General features: G+C 38.8%; 1 protein-coding gene and 1 long non-coding RNA gene across 13 annotated transcripts in view; one reads left to right on the forward strand and one right to left on the reverse strand.

Annotated features, from left to right (window-relative positions):
- The window catches only part of LOC122563516 (MOB kinase activator 3B), a 168,088-nt gene that overhangs the window by 85,323 nt on the left and 60,459 nt on the right, over nucleotides 1-22,306 (forward strand). For all 12 annotated transcript variants that reach the window (XM_087995498.1, XM_043717337.2, XM_043717374.2 and 9 more), the window contains one exon: nucleotides 7,855-8,423. In XM_087995498.1, coding sequence (XP_087851624.1) covers nucleotides 8,006-8,423 — 418 coding nt within the window. In that variant the 5' untranslated portion in view covers nucleotides 7,855-8,005. The remainder of the gene's footprint in view (nucleotides 1-7,854; nucleotides 8,424-22,306) is intronic.
- Nucleotides 1,384-12,662, reverse strand: LOC148151838 (uncharacterized). The gene is made up of 3 exons (XR_015759837.1): nucleotides 12,532-12,662; nucleotides 5,478-5,585; nucleotides 1,384-1,487 (listed from the first exon to the last, which is right to left on the reverse strand). It is a non-coding gene; the product is annotated as an uncharacterized LOC148151838 (long non-coding RNA).

Raw genomic sequence — 22,306 nt, forward strand, 5'->3', positions numbered from 1 at the left:
TTCAACCAAAACTAGTGGAACAGTTTGGCATTTATCACATTGCATTTGTGGATTGGTGCATCTGTCCTTTTTTCTGCTTTGATTGGGTACGTGTCAAAGAAAGACATACATTATTAGGAGCATAGAATAGGAGCAGCTGCAACCATCTACTCATTGAGACTGCTCAATCATTAAACTAGAACATGGGTGATCCTCAACCTTAATGTCACTTTCCCACACTGTCCCCTTTTCCATTGATAGCTTTAAGATCTAGAAATCTATTGATCTCTGTCCTGAATATATTCAATGGCTATGTATTCCACCAACAATTTTTGAATATGAATGTGATTAACAATGTGACCATGACCAGATTATATGTTTTTATAGATGTTGTTTGAGGGCTAGGTATTGGCTAGAATATCTTGGATATTGGTCCTGATCTTAAAAGATAGTGACAAAAAGCTGTACCATGCTGAATCAAAACTTTATTTAGTAAGAATCCCTTGTATTACCAGAGATGGTTAAACAGAATCAGGGAATGACCAGGTGAAAAAGGGGTATAAACAAGCCTGAGTATTATGGCTACTGATGCCAAGATGTGAATAAGACCTTCAGCGTCAGTTGATCCTTACACTGGATACAGTTTAGCATGACACTAAAGCGTGTGTGCTAGAAAATAGGAAAGGGTTTGAATAGAGTAGAGAGAAAGAAAATGTTCCTACTAATAAAAGGATACAGCATGAGCAGGTATACATTTAAAGTGATTTACAAAAGAAGTAACTGTGTTCTGAGAAACCTTTTTCACACAGATGGTCTGTATCTAGAATGTAACACCAGGAAGCATTATGCGGGAAGGTTCAATTGAGGCATTTCAGAAGGTATTGTATGATTATTTGAAGAGAAACAATATGCAATGGTGTGGAGAAAAGGCAGCAGAATGGAATTACATCAATATGCTCATTTGGAGAGCCCGTAGAGAAGTGTAGAAACTATTGCAATGTAGGAAACACAACAAAAGATGTTTATACAGTAATCGTCCACAAAAAGCAGTGTAATCATGACCAGATAATAATGACCCTGACATTTAGCAAGTTTTGAGTAGCCAGGTTGAGGTTCTGGATGTAGGCTTGCTTGCTGAGCTGGAAGGTTCGTTTTCAGATGATTCATCACCATACGAGGTAATATATTCAGTGAGCCTCCAGATGAAGCATTGGTGGTATAATCTGCTTTCTATTTATTGCCCAAACACATAAATAGAAAGCGGGCCACACCACCAATACTTCATCCGGAGGCTCACTGAAGATGTTACCTAGTATGGTGACATCCAGACTCTGACAGTATTATGAATCTTCTGATCAGATTGGCTGGACCAGTAACTGTCTACTTTGTTGCTGTTTGAGCCATCGAACTTTCACATTCAATCAACAGGGTGCCAACTTCTGAAGAAGGGGCTGATCTGAAAAATTCATTTACTGTATTTCCTGTACTTGCTGTTATTGAATTTGACTCTGTAAAGTGTAGAAAAAAAGAATACTCAACTGTAGTTTGAAATTTTACTACTTCATTTCCAAAAGTTGAAGAAAGAGATCTGTCCTTTTAGACTCTATTCATTATATTATGCACAGAAGAATATGTTTCTGACATTCCAATTCAAGCTTGAGAGAATTAGATAAATGCTTGAATTTATTAGAATGCAATGAAAGAAAAGTATAATGATATAGCTCCATTGGGAAGCTAGCATTAGCACAGGCTAGGTAGACTGAATGGTCTTACTTATGACTTGCTTTGCCAACTATCTGATATTGGTGGAACCAAGGAACCTGACTTGGCAGCTCCACAACAAACTCCTTACAGATATTTTCCTAATGGCCTGTTCAGAGATGTGTAGTACACAGTTCTGGAGCAGGTGGGATTTGAACATGAATCTCCTGGTTCTGAGGCATGGTAAATACCACTGTATCACAAAAGCCCTTAAACAAAGTCCTTACAACAGAACTGCCTGAATTAGAACTGCTGTCTCATATAAAGTAGAAGTTCAGGCAGCACAGCTGTACTGGATGAGGCAGATATTTGTAGAAGTAATTTTAAGTGGCTGTTGTGCTGCAGTTGTAGTGTCCCTACCACAAGTCCCAGAGGCCGGTGTTCAAGTTCAACACCTGCTCCAGTACTGTGTTTTAACATCTGTAAACAGGTTGATTAGGAAAATATATAGGTGTCATTCTAAAGATAACTCTCATAACTTGTAGAGCTCTTTGTCTTTGAACTTTTCACCTGGGTAGAACTCAAAAGAAACTCAAAAGACAAGCCAGCTGGGAAAATATACTTTGTGCTTATTGAAGTAAGGAGAGAAATCTGGGGGGTTAGCAAAGTCCTCACTTTGGTGCTAATAAATTGGTATTAGTTTTGTGCAGAGGTGGTGCTATAGGAAGAATATTATAAAAATGGAAAGGGTGCACAAAATATTTGCAAGTGTGTTACCGGGACTGAAGGATTGAGTTATAGGGAAAGGTTGGGTAGGCTTTATTCACTGGAGCATAGGAGGTTGAAGGGTGGCCTTGAAGAGGTTTATAAAATCTTGAAATGCATAGATAAGATAAATAGCAAAGGTCTTTTCCCTAGGATGGTGGAGTTCAAAATTAAGGTAAGGGGAGAAAGATTTAAAAGCAACCTGAGGGGCAACATTTTCACATTTGTATATGGAATGAACTGCCAGAGGAAGTGATAGATATAAGTGCAGTTACAACATTTAAAAGGTATTTGGACAGGTATATGAATAGGAAAGGTTTAGAGGGATGTGGGCCAAATGTAGGTAAATGGGAATCGTTTAGTTTGGGAAATTTAGTCGGGATGGTCGAGTTAGACGGAAGAGTCTGTTTCCACGTTGTATGACTATGACTCAAGTGTTGCAAGATGTGTTCTGAAACTCATCTACATATTCACATTTGTAGCTGAACTTCTATGACAAGGCAAATAATCTTTTTGTGTAATTGGCACTTTATTGATTATCTCTCAGAGATTAAAAATGCCCTTTACCAAATGATCAGTGTAAATATATTAAATTTTGCTTTTAATCCTGTTTAAGGAGCTATTCAAATGATATATCAGCCATGTAATGTATTTGTTTAGTTCTTTATTGTTGCATTGGATGTGGGCATTGCTAGCAAGGCTGGCATCTGTTGCATATTCCTTTGAACTGATGGCTCTCTAGGCCCTTTCAAGAGGCAGTTAAGAATCAACTACATTGCTGTGGGTCTGGAGTCACATGTAGGCCAGATCGGGCAAGGCACGTTTCCTTCTCTGCAGGACATTAGTGAACATGATTTAAATAATGAGCAATTTTTGAAATATTTGACACTAGAAATGTGGGGCTGTTAATTGATACATGCTGTTTTTTAAATTTCTACATATTATTGTATTTTCTCACCAATAATCTAAGTTTCATCCTTGGTCAACACTCCTTCTAGCTTGAAAGTATTGCACAGGTTGACTTTGCACGTGATTGTTAATAGCCTTGACTGAGTGCTAGTATTTTGGCAGGACTTGAATATAAAGGCAGCGATGTACTTCTGAGGCTCTATAACGCTCTAGTCAGACCACACTTGGAGTATTGTGCAGAGTTTTGGGCCCCATACTCAAGATGGATGTACTGGCCCTGGAGCATGTTCAGGCTTCTGATCCTGCTCTGCAGGACAAATTGTTAGCCTGCTGATGAAGAGACATGAACAGAGATGGGGCAAGAACAAAAGCATCAAGGGAGTACCTTAGGGATGTGCAGGCTTTATCGATGAACTATTTTACAGTATTTGATGCATTGTCTCTTCACTCTTCATGAAAGTGGTCCCAGGAATTAAAAGCTTAATATATGAGGTATGTTTGAGGACTCTGGGTCTATACTTGATGGTGTTTAGAAGGAATGGGGGGGGGGTTGTGCTGGGCTGTAGGGGGGTTGGAGTGGCGGGTGGGGATGGGCAAGGCAGTGGGGTGATCTAAATGAAACATACAGAATATTGAATGGCCTGGACAGAGTAGATGTTGGGAAGATGTTTCCATTGGTATGAGAGACTAGGACCTGAGGGCACAGCCTTAAAGGGAAGACCTTTTAGCATGAAGATAAGGAGAAACCCCTTCTGCCAGAGAGTGATGAATCTGTGGAATTCATCACCACTGAAGGCTATGGAGGCCAGGTCGTAGAGTATATTAAAGACTGAAATAGATAGGTTCTTGAGTATCAAGGGGATCAAGGGTTGCAGGGAAAAAGCAGGATAATGGGTTTGAGAAACTTATCAGCCATGACTAAATGGTGGAACAGACTTGATGGGCTGAATGGCCTAATTTCTGCTCTGAGGTCTATGGTCTTATAGTTTGCTATAGGACTTTGTAGGGTGAGTTGAACCAGTCACAATCAGACCTGTCCTGACTTAACAGTCATTGCATAAAATTTAAGTGTTGAAGAAATATGGAGAACAGACTGGAATAATACGATTCACACAATTTACTCAAGTGAAGTGTAAACACAGATATGGATGGCTGGATTGAATGGGCTGCTTCTGTGATTTAGCCCCTGTGTATTTTGATGTAAGTATAAAATAAGCTTTTTGATATCTCACTGTTTTCCCAATGAGTATTCAAATCACATGAACCAAGAAGATCCCAGGTCGATTTCAGGATTTTGAATTAGCAGATCACAGATAAGCTGGCAGTGACGTTATAGTTAATGTCAACATTCTCGAATTAAGTGAAAAATCATTGGTTAGGACTCTTGCTATCACTGAACCTTTTTGGCAATGCATGTTCAGTGAGAACAGCATATCATTGGCTGTCATTACTGTCATAGTTGAATTACCTGATGTGTATGTCGGTTGGAATATAGAAACATAGAAGCTACGGTGAAGAGACAATGCATCAAATACTGTAAAATAGTTCATCGATAAAGCCTGCACATCCCTAGGGTACTCCCTTGATGCTTTTGTTCTTGCCCCATCTCTGTTCATGTCTCTTCATCAGCAGGCTAATAATTTGTCCTGCAGAGCAGGATCAGAATCCTGAAGTATTCATGCAGGTTGTGCAGCATTGAGACTGGCAGATAAGCCAAATTCCCAAACACGGACCCCCATTGCTTCTCAACATGTGGGAATCACTTTATTGCTGCCAAATGGTGTGGAATAGCAAATTAGTGATCAAAGCTGACAATTCACAAACTTGTGGGTTGAAGTGGCACAGTGTGACATTCGTCAACCAATGTGTTAATTTAAAATTACTTTGCCTGTTATCTTAGCAGAGGATTTAAAATAAGTGAGCCCATTGCAAATGGTAGAGCACAATTTAACACTAAAGAACCACAACAAAAGAAGGAAGCAAAATGGTGATGGGTTATTTTCTTTGTATTTGTATTGAACAGCAACGCGTTCCACTTTAGTGATATGAGGTTAAATCACTTTATAGCAACCCACATTTTTAAAGAATTTATAAAACAACATGCTGCGAAGTCATTCACTTACCATGCAACCCTTTGGATTTGTTCTGAAGAATGCAGACTGTATCCCTTGAAATAACATGTTTGTATTTTAGGAGCAACAACCTGAGTATGGCGACTTAAACACTTCTCACTGTATTTTTTGTAAAAATGCAAGTGACAATAAATTAGTATTTTATTCTGTTCAAGTACTTCAGAAATGTATAAGGACATCAAGAATCACCAAGTAAGGAAGGAATGATTAGGTTGACAGTTCCACCATCACTTTTAATCTGATATAATTTTACAGGCCACTGCGCAGACCTTCTTCTGTTACTATCTAACCAACTGTCAAGAACAGTGTGAATGAATGGCAATAATTTATTCTCTGTTATTCGCTCAAGGGGATGAAGTTAATTGAAAACTCCAAGTGATTGGTCAGTGCCCATAGTTTAGGCCACCATTGAGTTGGAAAAAATAGAGATGAGATAAATGATGGAACTATGATTTAAATATTACCAAACCGGGATTTAAAAGACTTGTAGAACTTAGGAGAAAACATAGCATTTTAAAAAAAGTAAGAGGGCTGACAGATTAGATGTGTTTGGAAAATACGTAAAGATGACAGTCACCAATGTGTGAAATATTTATTAAAGCAGCAAATGTTGGAAAGTCTCAGCAGGTCAGACAGCATCTGTTGAGAGAGAAATGTTAATATTTCAGTTTGGTGGTCTTTCATCACCCTCAATAGCTCTGATTCTAAATTCTGTTGTTAAGTGAGGATTACTTAATGATTCTCCTAAACTAATTTAGAGAAAAAAAATGAAAAGCTTCATCAGTCTCTCTTTCAGAAAACTATTCGAGCTTTTGTTATTCTTTAAACTGATTTATTTCACTAAGTAGTTTTGGAGTTTCAAAGAGGTTACTTCATTTCTCCTTTCACCGATGCTGCGAGAACCGAGTTTCTCCAGTGGTTTCTGGTTTTACTCCATTGAGTTGCCTGCTTTGATGACTTGTTTTGTAATAAGGGAAGTGTGCAAGGAAACTGAAAGAAAAAAATTGTGTATTTTCAAAGAATCTGTCCTTGCTCATGTACGTTACTCATGTTATAAAACCACTGACCCATGACTGCGATTTTCTGTTCTGTATTTGAACACTTTTTCAATAGTACGTAGAGCTGGTTATGTGTTGCTGATTTCTGTTTGATGAGCGATAATGTATGAGGAAACTACAGTGTAGTCTAATTGATGTAAGCTGAGATTCAACTAATTCTTTGGTTTCAAATTGCATTGATGTGCCCTGACAGACAGTGCCTCAGCTTCAGAAATGGCATGACTCAGCAGCTTGAGAAGAATGGCATTGTGTTGAAATTGGATTGTGCACACTGCATCAAAACATTTACACATTGAGCATTTTGGGTATTAGCGTGCGCTGATAGCTAAATAGTGCTGAGTGCCAACTGCACAGGACAATGTGCCGCTTTCACAGCAACAACAAAAGTGAAATTGTGGTATCATTAAATAAAAGGAGACCCGTTGCCTACCTTGAATAAAGTTACAAAGTCTAACAGTGTTGATAGCATAAGCAGAGCCAAGCAAGCTAAAGCCATACCAATGTTTTGTCCATGTAAGCTATTTGCCAAGTGACTGGTGACCCACATTACTGTATGGTTTCACTTACAAGAAAAGTAATCCAGAGTAAAATCGATATTCTTTCAGCTGACCTTTATTCATTCTCTAGATGTATTGAATGCTCCTGGTCTGGTGGATGTCCAAGACCATTGCCTATTTCTATCCTCAAGTTAAGTTTAAAGGCCAAATTCATGTGATTAAAGTATATTCATCTCCTCGCTTTTCCCGATCCAGTTCCAATCGACCAGTTTGAGACTTGAGCATTTCAGAAACTCACAACTTGGGCACGCCTTCTGGACCTTCACCAACATTTAACTGAGTGTGGCTTGCACAAGAGCTGGCAACGATATTCAGACTGTTATTAGATTTAGACACAAATGTTTTGTATCAAGTTTATCAAGGCATTTTTTAAAAATCGTGCACCTTAAATAGTGAAGTCTGCATGGTACAATATAAGCTCACGTCTTTTCTTTCCAACCATATTTACAGATACAATTTATTTGAAGTGAAATATTATTCAAGGTGATATGTCAGTTCTAACAAGTTTGCTTTCTGTTTACATTTCATTGAATGCTGTGTAAGATTACAATGTCTTGAAAATTTCAGCTGATGTTCCAATTCTTTTTATTTTAGAAGATGCTCTTGGTTTTTATATCTAAAAGGAACACAATTACTACCCGGTCATGAAGTAGTTGCAAAAATTTAAGTATGTGCTGAAAATAACTTGTACTATTAATGACACTTATTTTAAACTATTTCCCTCTGCCCCCCCCACCCTAACTTCTCGAACAGGAAAGAACTGTCTCCCTTAAAGAACTAGTGGAAGTAAAAGATTGAAACAAACTGAGGACCCACCGAATATTGGACCAAGAAATCATAGACATAGCATTACTAAAGTGTAGCTGTTCTGAGTGCATCGGGTTGAAACAACTGATATCCTACCATGTCAACAGCCCTGAAGCAGGTATTCAATAAAGACAAGACCTTTCGGCCAAAGAGGAAATTTGAACCAGGTACTCAGAGGTTTGAACTCCATAAGAAAGCACAGGCTTCATTAAGCTCAGGAGTGGATCTGAAGGGAGCTGTTCAACTGCCCAATGGTGAAGACCTTAATGATTGGATTGCTGTTCATGTGGTGGACTTCTTTAATCGAATTAACCTGATTTACGGGACAATCTGTGAGTTCTGTACTGACAGGAGCTGCCCTATCATGTCAGGAGGACAGAAGTATGAATATCGATGGCAGGACGATAACAAATACAAAAGACCAACTGCCCTTCCAGCTCCTCAGTACATGAGCCTCTTGATGGATTGGATTGAGGTTCAAATCAACAATGAAGAAATCTTCCCGACAAGCATTGGTGAGTTGTGGTTTACTTCAGGGGAAGGGACTTGTTATACCAGGAGAATATTGGGAATAATTTTAACTTAATCTACCCATCAAAAAACTGAAGATTGGCTTGAATGGTTATATTTCATTTATCTGATTTTACTCTTTGTTAAAGTTATTGAAGAGCAATATTGGCTAACAGGTAAACTGGTGTTCCACATAATCCCATAGCATTTCCATTCAACAGGTTAAGTTAAATAAGCTATTGTTTCTGGGTACAGCCCTGTTTTTCTGACTGACATTATTGTAAAATAAAGGAACAAGTCATTGTGGGGATTGTGCCTATATTTCTCTGTGTGAGATAACTAGGTAAAACTCTCCAACAGTTGTGGAGGCTTTTACAGTTGCAACATTGAAGAGGCATATTGATGGGTATATGAATAGGAAGGGTTTGGAGGGATATAGGCCGGATGTTGGCAAGTGGGACTAGATTGGGTTGGGATATCTGGTCGGCCTGGACGGGTTGGACAGAAGGGTCTGTTTCCATGCTGTACATCTCTATGGCTCTATGATTCTATTTGCTTACATTTGAAAATCAATTGCTGTGTCTAAACTATCACGTTTCATTCATTTGTTGTAACAATTAAACATTCCCAACCTAAGTTGAAATCTTTCAAGTGTATTGTCAAATATGAATGATCCAAAGACAAGTTGCTGATTATCCACTCAATAAACACCGATTTTTGATGGTTTAAGAATTGTTTGAAATTCTATGCTGCACTCAGTACTGAAATTTATTAAACATTGAGTGCTTTGTGAGCAAATGAAAGAATTAATTTCAAATAAATGCTGGTTGGGTTCATATAGATGAGAACATTGGATATTAACTACAAGATTCATAAAAACTTGGTAAAACAATGGGAGATTTCTGACATGACCATACTGAATTTTGATTGCTTCTTTTATGCCTCTATATTGGGTACAAGAAATAAGAACAGTGTCTCTGGGCACAGTGAACTAACTGTTCACATCCTAATCATGTCCAATTTTTTAAACTCTCCCTTCAGTTGAAAATTGAGGGCATTTGGTAACTAAGCAGAGTGTAGGATTAATAAAAGACGTGGAGAATGACAATGGTTATGCTATGTGTGCTGTTGTTGTGTTACCAGCACATTGGGCCAAATCTGTCAGTCAACTATTCATTCTAGGGGACAGAATGATAACTGGAATTGAGTCCATGCCCCCACTACTTGGGTAGAGAGTGTGCAGGCAGCCACAGAAGATGCCAGGTGCAGAATTGTGTTGCGTGTAAGTCTTATCTTGTTTCTGTTGGACTTTGTCACAACATAATACTTAACAAAGCAACAAAAGACACCTTTTCCCCTCAGTTCCCAACTGTGCTACCCCATGTCACCTCATGCTCCTTACCAACCCTGCACATCATCCATGCCAAACTTTACCTCCTCATCAATTCCTTTATTTCCTTTCTTTTTGAATTTTTCCTAAATCAATCTGTTCAGAGATGTTATTACACACTTCTGAAGAAGGTGGGACCTGAACCCATGCCTCTGGTGCAGGGGTAAAATCACTACCAATGTGCTACAAAAGGGCCTGGTCCATGGTTCTTTATAGGCCTTCTGCCAAATTAGTGTCAACTAATACCAATCTATGCCACCACCTACCTCCTTTGCCCCCCATGCCAACTCACCCAATATCCACTATAGACAGATGTCAGAACCCATGAAGATGACATTCTAGTACAAATTGATGAATTCACTAATTTAAAAACACATTGATAACATAAAAATGTAGCAACATAGAAACAAGTAGTAGGAGAAGGCCAATCAACCTTTTGAGCCTGTTCTGCCATTCAATAAATTCACAGCTGATCCTTTACCTTAATGCCATATTCCTGCTTTCTATGATACCTCTTGATACCTTTTAGAATATAAAAGAAATCTATCTCTTTATTAAATATATTCAGTGACATGGCCTCCAGTCTTCTATGTTTGAGAATTCCACAGGTTCACTATCCTTTGAATGAAGAATTTTTTTTTAATCTCAGTCGTAAATACTCTACCTGTATTCTGAAACTGTGACTTGCCATCCAGGGAACATCCACCCTGTATTCTAGTCTGTCCAACCTTGTTGGAATTTTGTATGTTTCAATTAGATCCCTCTCATCCTTCTTATCTCTAGTGAATACAAGCCCAGTCAAACCAATCTCTTCTCAAAGGAGAGTTCTGCCATCTCCAATATTAGCCGAGTGTACCTCCTTTGGGCTGTCTATGATAATTTTTTCTTTGCCTAGTTAAGGAGACCAAAACTGCATTTCAACAACTCCCTGTATAACTGCAGTAAGACATCCTCGCTTCTGAGCTCAAATCTTCTTGCAACGAAGGCCAATATATCATTTGCTGTCCTCGTTTTTCGCCGCATCTACCTGTCTATTTTCATTGACTGATGTGCAAGGATACTCAGATTACTTCGTGTGTCTACATTTCCCAATATATTCTGTTTTTCCCATCTTGGTCGATAAATTCATATTTAGCCATATTGTACTGCATCAGCCCACTCAATTTGTCCAAATTGAAGCATCCTTGCGGTTTCATTACCACTCACAGTCCTGCCAGTTTTCTGTCACCAGCAAACGTGGAAATGTTGCTCTTGCTTCCCTCACCCAGTTAATCCATATATATTGTGATTAGCTGGGGTCCAAGCTAATTCTTGTGGTATTTCACTCGTCACTGCCTGTCACGGAAAAAGATCCCTTTATTCCCAATTTCTGTTTCCTGACTGTCAACTAATTCTAAATCCGTGCCGATATATTAACTACTATCCCAGTTCTTTACTTTTGCCCAGTATCTCTTCATTCGTTTTCCCTTATTCTAATAGCTACATCCTTGGAAACCTTTATTAGTTACGCATGATTTGCCTTTCATAAACCCATGCTAGCTTTGTCCAATTCGATTTCCTACATTTAACTTCCTTCAACTTCCATATAAAAACAAGCATTTGTAATCATAGGGAGAAAGTGCAGACTGCATATGCTGGAGAACAGAGGAAAGGCTTGTTGTAATCATAGCCCCATTTCAAAGATTTTATTAACACATGGAATTGTTAATCGTACTGTGGTCTAACAGGCACCCCAGTTGTGATAATGCTAGTTTATGACCCACAGAATGAAATTGCATGGACTGAATTTTTCACACTGCAGTATTCTCAAACATTTATAAATCATGAGATTTAAATTGTTTAATCATTGAAAGTTGCTTTGGCAGCTTTGCAGGTCTAATTGCTTTTGCCACTTTGTATGCACATTGATGCCTGCTTTTAACAATCTAAAACAGCATTTGACCACTCCCAAACAGCAACTAACCTCCTCTAAATAAACTTTAATTTTCCAAAAGTACTGGTTACCTCTCACAAACATCTCCCTTGACAAATCAAAAATGATTCCTTTCCTCTCCTAAGAGATACCCTACCTCTCCAAAGAACTCTGGTATGTTTTAAACCTTGCCCTGAAAGTGTTTTGGATATTCCACCATTAAGAAGTGTAAAGGATCCAGCTTCAATTGGATAGATTAGCATCTCTTTTTAAAAGTCATTTTGTAAATTATTTTCCTGCCAGAATCCCTGGAATTTGCTGACCAAAGACAATTACACTTTAAAATTTGCAGTTGCCTCTGTGAACTCTGCAAAATTAGTCTTTATCTGTGCGCTGCAAAGTTCCTATCCTATGTCTAAACAGCATATTATTGTATTTCATTTACTCTCTAATAATTTTGTAATCCATTGCAGTGACTTGTTTATTCCCAATCAACTTTTCATTGTTAAGATGGGGCATTAGGTGAATCATGATCCATCAAAACACTGTGTAGTCTTATTGAAGAGCACAGGCAGAAAGTTTAAATGGCAGTTAGTTGATTAATAAACTAGTTAAAACGTGAGCTTTAATCCTTTTAGCAAGATGGGATGTCACACTAAATGCTGTCTCAGCTGGCTTTTCAGCTTAATACTCTAACTTGGCCCCTTCAGAATCCCTTTTGTATCTAAAATATCCAGGAAAAAACATTCCGTTGACAATACCCCAATAATACTGGAATGATGTTGGGTGTTCTGGATTTCAAAACGCATACCTTCACTCCTTTTATGAATCTTCACTTCCAATTCAATCCAAGTCACAATTAGGGAAGATGATATGTCGGAGGTCTGTGTCCTTTGCTGTTTTGCATGTTCCAGTTGCTACTGTGCTAATAAGTTGTTTCAGATAATGAGGCTGTGTCACAAAGCACTGTTGTGTATGAACACAATAGCCACCACATAAGTATTGTTCTTAAATTTTAAAATGAAGCATTTTGAACTATGTAAGAATTTCTTTTCAACAGAATACAAGCATTGAAAAATAAGTATTCTGGAAGACTAACACAGCAAGAATTATCCATTGTGCAAGATGTACTTTAGAATTATCTACAGATTCAGGACTTATTATCAACTGCCTCTCCTAAGTAAATAATTCAAATACCTGAACATTTTCAATAAGGAAATTAGATTGATCCTTGCAATGTTAGCAGAGGCTCAACTTGCCAACTCCAATAGGGAAGTGAGGAGAAGGGATAAGAGATCCACTGTCAGTTGGATAGATTTGGACGTGTTTACAAAAAAGGATTCTGTAAGTCCTTATTCCCTGCCCTGTTATGACTGTGATTTGCTGTAGGAAGGAGGTCAGCTCAATATGTTTACAATCCTTGCTGTTTCTAGTACTTGGTTTGAATTCTGGTATGTCTGTTCAGAGGATTATTAATAAATGTATGATTATTTCTGAAATATGAAGTAATTTAAAATCTTTCTTTATAATCTTAATGAAATTTTATTGTTTTGTGATACTCTGTTCAAGAGTTGTTTGCTGAAGGACCGAGTGAATGAGGATAACTTGATTGTGGTAGTTTGCACAACCTAGTTCTCCGATGACACACCTGTCTCCCTGCAGTGAGAAGACTGGCCACTTGGGTAAATTATCCAAGAGCAGTCAATGGTTCCGGTATAGATCCTTTGGCATATATAGGAGAAAATCTGGAATATAAGCAGAAAATGTTTCATGGAGATTGAAGTGGAATTGGAGTGAGCAGTGTTAGTGAAATTGGTGGCTGCTACTGATATGGCTTTTACAAGGTAACTAGGAGGTGAATTCAATAAGAGTTTAGCTGCTTCACTTATTGAAAATACATCTGTAAAGGGGCTTTCATTTAATATGATTTATTTTTCTATTCCAAGGACAGCACAGTGAGCAATTTGATTTCATATTGATCCAATTTATCTGTCACCGCAATTTATTTAGTGGTGCAGAAGAGGATATTTGAAATTCCAGCCACTGATTAGATCATCTTCCATGGGAATGGTGATTATTATATGTCAGCTGGTTCCCATAATTTAGAAATGGTCACACTCGAGGTTGAAATGCTGGAGCTTCATCAAAGGTATTTGCAGCTCTCCAGGTGGCTGGTGAGCTGATATTTGCTCAGAACCTGGTTTCTGTGCAATAGAAAAATGTGGCACCCTGGATGAATGTCCATATAACAATTAGTTCTAGCTGTTTGCAAATAATGTAACATTATAACAGACACATCCCGAGTGCCTGATGTAGTGACTTTCGTTTCCGCAGTTGCTAGACCACAAAATACTTGTGTATCAGTTGTTGTGCAAGGGGAAAATTCAATGTATAACAAAACACTTTTTGTCAAATCTCTCCATTGAGTAACTGATCCATATTCAAAGAAGTGCTGCCAACTCCATTCCCAGGCAGCCCCTCTCTTATTTGCAGTGTGACCAGGAACAGGAAGACAGTGAATCATTACAGTAGGAACCACCAACATTTTAATTATGGTTTAAATTGGATAAAATGCCCCTGTGCACCCTGACCATTCTCTAGGTTTAGTTGAGCCAAATTCGAAATTGTCTTTGAATTATCAATAAGATCAACTTGCACAAGTAAATCTTATGAGAGATTTCCCAATAAACTTCTTTATCAACATTGCATAGGAAAAAAAAATGCTGAATTCACTGCTAGAGGGGTAAAATTGAAAAGTCCAGATGCTATGTTAAGTTTGTACAAAATCAAGATTTGACCACGTTTGGATTACTGTACACAGCAGATTTCGTCTCCATTTTATAAGAATAGTGCACCCCAGGTGAAAAAGGTGAAAAAAATCTTAAGGGTGATCCCAGAACCATAGTTTTAGTCCAACAGGTTTAATTGGAAGCACACTAGCTTTTGGACCTGAGAGGGAGTGTTGCTCCGAAAGCTAGTGTGCTTCCAATTAAACCTGTTGGACTATAACCTGGTGTTGTGTGATTTTTAACCTTGTACACCCAGTCCAACACCGGCATCTCCAAATCAAGTCTCAGATTGATCTCTTTCCTCACTATCTTCCTGGGTCCCACCCCCCCCACGTACTAGTTTAAATCTTCCCGAGCAGGTCTAGCAAATCTCCCTGCCAGTATATTAGTCTCTTTCCACGTTAGGTGCAATCCGTCCTTCTTGTACAGGTCACTTCTACCCCAAAAGAGATTCCAATGATCTAAAAATGTGAATCCTTCCCCCATACACCAGGTCCTCAACCATGCATTCATCTGCTCTATCCTCCTATTTCTGCCTTCACTAGCTTGTAGCACCGGGAGTAATCCTGATATTACTACTCTTGAGGACCTCCTTTTTACATTTCTGCCTAGCTCTCTGACATCTCCATTCAGAATCTCAACCTTTTCCCTTCCAATGTCGTTGGTTCCAATGTGGACAATGGCCTCTTGCTGGCCCCCCTCCCCTGTGAGAACATTCTGCACCCTCTCTGAGACATCCTTGATCCTGGCACCCGGGAAGCAACACACCATTCTGCTTTTTTGCTACTGGCCACAGACACATCTGTCTGTACCTCGAACTAGAGAATCCCCTAACACAATTGATCTCTTGGAACCCGACGTACCCCTTGTTGCATTAGAGCCTGTCTCCATACCGGAAACTTGGCTGTTCGTGCTACATTCCCCTGAGAATCCATCACCCCGTACATTTTCCAAAACAGCATATCTGTTTGAAATGGGTATACCCACAAAAGACTCCTGCACTAGGTGCCTACCTCTCTTACCTTTCATGGAGTTAACCCATCTATGTGATTGTATCTGAGACTTCCCCCCCCCCCCCCCCCCCCTTCCTATAACTGCCATCCATTACATACTGTTGCTGTTGCAAATTCCTAATTGCATTCGATCTGTTAAGATTCGCAGCCAGCAGCATTTATAGCAGATATAATCTGCAGTAACCCTTAAACTCTCTTTAAACTCCCACATCTGACAAGAAGTACATATCACTCTATTAAAGGCCATTTTTGCTTCTTCACAGTCTACAGACCCAGAGAATAACACTGTCTTATTCCTCTACAAACACTGCCACAGGTTAAATTAATAGTTATGGCTTATATTTTAAGTTTAATCAAAAGACATATCTCCAAAAACATATAATCAAGAAAGAACCTACTCTACTCACTACTGCAGATTCTCTGTAGGCCACACTTAAAACAACGATTAACTTATCTGATTCTGCACTGTGAACTTCGCCCAACAGTTCCTCCAAGATCAGTTGTGAATTTCAGTGTTTGATAATTTTCCCAGATGCACTCCAATGTCCAGCGATACATGAATTCAAACAGCAAAGGCAGTAACTGTGCAGGTTCTTTTTCTTTCTCTCTCTCTCTCTCTCTCTCTCTCTCTCTCTCTCTCTCTCTCTCTCTCTCTCTCTCTCTCTCTCTCCTGCAATGACCTCACCATCTGCTTCCTTTGTCTGTTCTTCTCCCTTTTAAAACTGCTGTTGTTTTGACTTTTTTTTCCAACATTCCAAAACAAGGCAATAGCATATGAAACAGTAATTGCTGTTCCTGCAATTCGAGGAAATCACCTCCAGAACCCTAAAACACCTCAAAAAAGGAGCAGCTGTTACAGCCAGAAATTTTTCCCGTCCTCCATCTTAGATTACCCAGAATCCAGCATTCCAGAGACAAATCTGAATCTTTATTGGCCTACCTCGAAGGCAAATATGTCCCCCCCTTAGATATGGAGATCAAAACAGCACACAGCACTCCCGCGATGGTTTGATAAAACCCTGTACAATTGTAGTAAGATGTCCTTATTCTTGTACTCAATTCCCTTTGCAATAAAAATCTACAGTTTGTCTTCTTGCTTGCTTGTTGTATATGCACTCTGACTTTCTGTGGTCCAGGTAGCACATCAACATTTAAAAGTTTCATACCTTTTAAAAAACATCCTCCTTTCCCATTCTTACCAATGAGTGAATAACCTCATATGTTCCCACTTAAAATTCTCTTTATCTCTTTGCAATCGTTGTGTTCTGTTTACATTCCCACCAGAGTTGCGTCATCAGTAAACTTGGATGCATTTCTCTCATTCTTTTTATCTAAATCATAAATATAGATTGCAAATAACAGAGGCCCCAGCACTAATCTTTGAGGACTTTATTAGCTCAGTCTGCCAACTTGAAAATGTCTTGTTTATCTCTACTCTCTGCTTCCAGTTGTTTCACCGACCCTCTATCCTTGTAAACAGAAATAGCTAAAACAGCCCCTGCAGGATCAGTGTATCAAAAGAAAACAAATTAATAGTTGAACGGAAACATTTCCAACAAAATAGAGACTTATCAATTAAAATAATTTCACCCAAGATGATGATGCAAAGCAGCCCCTGAGGCGCACAGTCGTCTCTAAATGTCTCTATCGCAATGGTGAGCATTGCATATTCCCTCCCAGAGACACCTGAGTGCAAACGTAACTGCAAAAGAGAGGCAGGCAGTCAGGAACAACATCCCCTTCCACAGACCGCAGCTAGACCTGTCAATGACCACCTTGGCCAGGCCAGGTCCAGGAGCAAACCTACGAGAAGGCTGTCTCACTTGTCCGCCCCTCCCAACATAAGATGCCCATCGATCAGGAGCGCGGGACTGAATTCCAACCAAAACTTTGGGAGCATTCAAAAGCTCAAAAAGGCTCTAAACAGAAACAATTTACTTTGATACAAGATACCAAACCAGACGTTAATGCCCTCATGGCCAGCTGTGTTGGCGTTATCCAACCCACTCCTCCACATCCCCAACCCTGATCAGCTCAGCATATCCTCCCCCATTAGCCAGCAGGAACCACATTGATGGAGGAATTTGTTTCTCCCGAATGATGGCTGCCAATCTGCAGGGAGAGTGATCTGGCATGAACCAACTGTGTCCCAGACTTTGACCAGGTCCAAGTAAATGATAGGCAATTCCAGGAAAAAGATCTGAGGGCGGGACCATTCCGTAAATAGGAACCACATGTTGTAATGGAGACTGTGCACCTGACAAAAGAAATATGGCATCAAGGCGCACCACCTTGGAGGAGGCTCAGTGTAAAGGAATTGCTGCAGGGTCAGGAATCGGAAAGTCGCTACCTATAATGCTCCTCAGTGATGAGGCAAAGCAGTGCCTGGCCTTTCGCCATAAGCGAGAGACTCAGAACCTCAGCAGCAACCCAGTGTTGCCTTTTTTGTCAGAAAAACTCGATGAGTTTTTTTCTGAATGCTTGTGACAAAGCCCAGGGGAGTGATTTAAAATGACAAGCCAGTACCACAACATGGAGGTGACTAGCTGGTTTATGATCAGCACTCACACCCTCTAAGATAACACTCGGAGCAGTCCTGTCTCTAGCCTTGGGAATGTATTCACTCTGACTCCATGAGCCTTAACCACAAGGATAGATTAGAAGGGAACATTATTTTGAATTTGATAGAACCTTTGTCAGACTGCACTTGAGGTACCTTTCCTTATAATAAGAGGGCATAGAGGCCTCGGAAAAGATGCAAAAATAAGTCACATGATAGTGATCTCAAAGAACGTGATATGTAGGTTGAAATCACAAAAGATAGAAATTGTTTGATAGGTTAAAAAACAAAGGTAAATGGATATTTTGGGGAGACACTCAGTAAGATGAGGAGGGATGATAATGGGAAATGAAGATTTTAAGTTGGTAGCGTACAATAGGATGAAGTGCATGAAGGACAAGATAAAATAGGGGAGGGTTCTGTAGCGAAGGTGTGACTTGAGATGCAGGCTGTATAACCACGATGGAAATTTGTATGGGTCAAATGGTGGAATGTAGGCCAGGTACAGAACTGCTGAATATCATATTTACTCAGTAGATGAAGCCACAGAAAAAGATTTTGCAACTAAGAAATCATGATTTTCATTTTAACCTTAGCCAGAAATTTAAAGACTGTGAAAGGTGCTCATGGTGAAATTGTATTTCACTTTTCAAGGAGAGACAATTCTAGTCATGGATTAAATTATAGTAACATACAAATGAATGGAGTGGCTAAACTTTTACAAGGATGTAAAACACTTTAAGAACTAATTAGAATCAGAAACACTTTGACTACTGATGTACAGCATCTGAAGTATAAGAATCACGTGATCGCTTTCTAACCCTGAGGCTTTCTCTGTGATGTTCTCTGGGTCTTTTTGTTTATCAAACAAGAATGATTGTGGGTTTTAGTACAGAAATGTCAAAGTTATTAATCCAGTAAATTCCACAAGTATGACTGAGGGCATTAGCTATTGATGCATTAAATTCTAATGCTACCAGCTGTGAGGAATAGGGAGTGGAGCAGCAGCAATTAATAAGATAATAATTTCAGTCAATAATTTGAGAGGATAATGAATTTCCCCACAATGTTAGTGTAACTGCTCAATTCTGTGTTACTAACATCATTGTTCTGGAAAGATTGCTTAACATGAACATGAAGATGGCTGCATTTAAATCTATGAACGAATTCCATTGCACTCATTAGAACAAAGATAGTCCAGTGTGTTTCAATAATCTTAAATCAAAGTCAAAACAGTGCTGTTAAGCTGTGCTGTAAATGCAATTTTATATGCATGCTGCAGGTTGAAGTGTTTTGATTTATTTTCATGAAGCCGGAAATTCATGCTGGGCTATTCTTCAATAGCTACAGGCCAGCTATCAGCTTTTCCACCCGATTATTCATTCTCGATAGGTTAACCATAGTAGGGAAAACTTGAGTTTCCTAGGCTGTATTAATATATTTATTACATAAGAAATAGGAGCAGGAGTAGGCCATTCAGCTCCTCCAGCTTGCCCTGCCATTTGAAACTATCACATCTCAGCTTCACTCCATTTACCTGCCTGTTTTTCCATAACTCTTCAACCTATTACTAATTAAAAATCTGTCTATCTCCTCCTTTAAATTTACTCACTCCCACTGCACTCTTGGGGTAATGAATTCCACAGATTCATTGGAGAAGTAATTCCTCCTCACCCCTGTTTTAAATCTGCTATCCATTATTCTAAAACTATGACCTCTTGTTTCAGAATGCCCCACGTGAGAAAATATCTTTTCTATATCTCCTTTGTCAATCCCCTTTAGTATCTTACATACTGTATCAACAGAGCTGTTATTCTTCTAAACTTAAGAAGGTATATACCTAAGCTGCTCAGTCTCTCCTCAAAAGACAAAACCCCTCATCTCTGGAATCAATTCAATTAATCTCCTCTGAATTGCCTCCAATGCTACTATATTCCTTATTCAGTAAGAGGACCAAATTTGCCCACAATACTCAAGGTGTAGTCTCATTAATGCCTTGTACAGTTGCATCAACACTTCTTTACTTTCATACCTGTTTCCTTTGGCAGTAACCGGCAAAATTCTGTTTGCTTTCCTTATTACTTGCAGTACCTACATATTAGTTTTCTGCGATTCATTCACAAGAACACCCAGATTCCTTTTCTAAAAGTACTCTGAAATTTCTCAATTTAGATAATAATCTACTCCACCAACCAAAATAGATAACCTCATACTTATCCACACTAAACTTTATCTGCCAAGTTTTGGCCCAGTCACTGAAATGATCCATATCCACTTGTAAATTTCTTATTTCTTCATTGCAATTTACTTTCCTATTTTTTTGGGTAATCTGCAAATTTGGCTATAGTATTTTCTAAACCCACATCTAAATCATTAATATGGAATGTAAATAGTTGAGGACTGAGGACTGAACCCTATGGCTCTCCACTAGTTATATCTTGCCAACCAAACAAAGGCCCATTTACCCTGACTGTCTGCTTTCTGTTGGTTGACCAATCCTCTATCCAAGCAAATAAATTACCTCAACCCTCTGTGTATTTTGTACGGCACCTTATCAAATGCCTTGTGGAAGTCCAGAAAAACTACAGCTACAGAATCTCCGTTGTAGATATTGCTTGTGTAAAACCAAATTATCAATGACATTAATGGTGATTTTAAAATTTGATCTTGCACCCTTTTCACTCAAGATAGTTTCATAACCTATCCTGACAACTTTTTTGTAGTGGGAATCGTGGCTTATTTTTGTTTTGTCTCTCTCCTCATCTTATACTATAGCTAATAAAGCTGTCTGTAAACCATTCGTGTTGTTCTGGCTGAGATCAGTTAACACAAGGTATGCTTGCAGTCAAATTGGGTACTTCTTCATCCATGCCATTCTGAACAGTGAACAGTTAGCAACTGTCCTGTTAGAATAATTCATACTTCTTCAGAGTGATTGAGGTAATTCTAAGTTAAAAATCACACAACACCAGGTTATAGTCCAACAGGTTTATTTGGAAGCACTAGCTTTTGGAGCACTGCTTCTCCAACCATCTGATGAAGGAGCAGTGCTCCAAAAGCTAGTACTTCCAAATAAACCTGTTGGACTATAACCTGGTGTTGTGTGAATTTTAACTTTGTCCACCCCAGTCCAACACTAGCACCTCCAAGTCGAGGTAATTCTAGTTGGATTAAATTTTGAAGTTTAATACAAGCATAGTTTCTCTTCCCAAAAATAAATAGAAATATACTATATTAATTTTGCTGTTGGGATGATATGAATTTCTATCTCTGTATCTTATTGGAACAGTAAGGATTGAGTTCAGTTTAAAGGCAGGTTGCAGTTAGCATCCATGCTGTTTGCCAGACTATCTGCTTTTATCTGCAGCTAATGTGAATGGAAAAATACTGTCTTATTATGTATACCACTATTAACCAGTAATGGTGATTATTAGCTACTTAATGATTTCCTGCTGACATGATGTCTTCCTCTTGTCACCTTAAAACTACTAATCTCAACTTTTTAGTTTTAATTTGTCCCACCATCAGTTCCCGTGAATCACAGGTTTACAATTTAAATTGATCTTTTCAATAACAATGGAGTCATAACATTCGCCCTACAGAGTATTGGCGCTAAATTGGAATTATTGGGGATAATCTCTGTGCAATTATCCCCAATAAATGCTCACAAATGATATCTTGAAGATGTTTGATTGTAAAGGTATATGTGGAAATTGTGATCACTTCATGTCTTGAATTGAAATATTTTAAGCTTTATTTTTGTTTTTCTCTTTGGTCCTACCAACCTTTTCTTCACTCTCCACCTGATGGAGGTCAAGATTCTCTTTTGTTTGATTTTCCAAGGGTTGCTTTGCCCATGCAGCTGTTGCTCAGCTGTGAGCTTTGCTGAATTATTCCACAGGGACCAGAACAGTTAGGATCAATGCTCTTACCAAACAGTGTACAGGCTGCACCCCATGCACTTACAACAAGAGGTCAATGGTTAGCAAACAGATAGAAATGCCGTTGAGTTTTTATCCTTTCTAACTCAAGAGATTGAGGCAAATTGCATTCTGTCTGCCAGTGTGTAACTCACGATGAACTCAACATTAATCCTCACACTTTTCTTTAGATGTGCATGTCTTGTTACATGCTGTGTGAACTAATTGAGCCAAGAAGAGAACCAACTTGACCTTTGTGGTGAGACTGACATCATGCCTGCATTGAGTAAATCCTCCTAAATGT

This window comes from Chiloscyllium plagiosum, unplaced genomic scaffold (genome assembly GCF_037043375.1).
Source record: "Chiloscyllium plagiosum isolate Xiang-an unplaced genomic scaffold, Cpla_swu_hap1 HiC_scaffold_2, whole genome shotgun sequence".
NCBI classification, from domain to species: Eukaryota; Metazoa; Chordata; class Chondrichthyes; order Orectolobiformes; family Hemiscylliidae; genus Chiloscyllium; species Chiloscyllium plagiosum.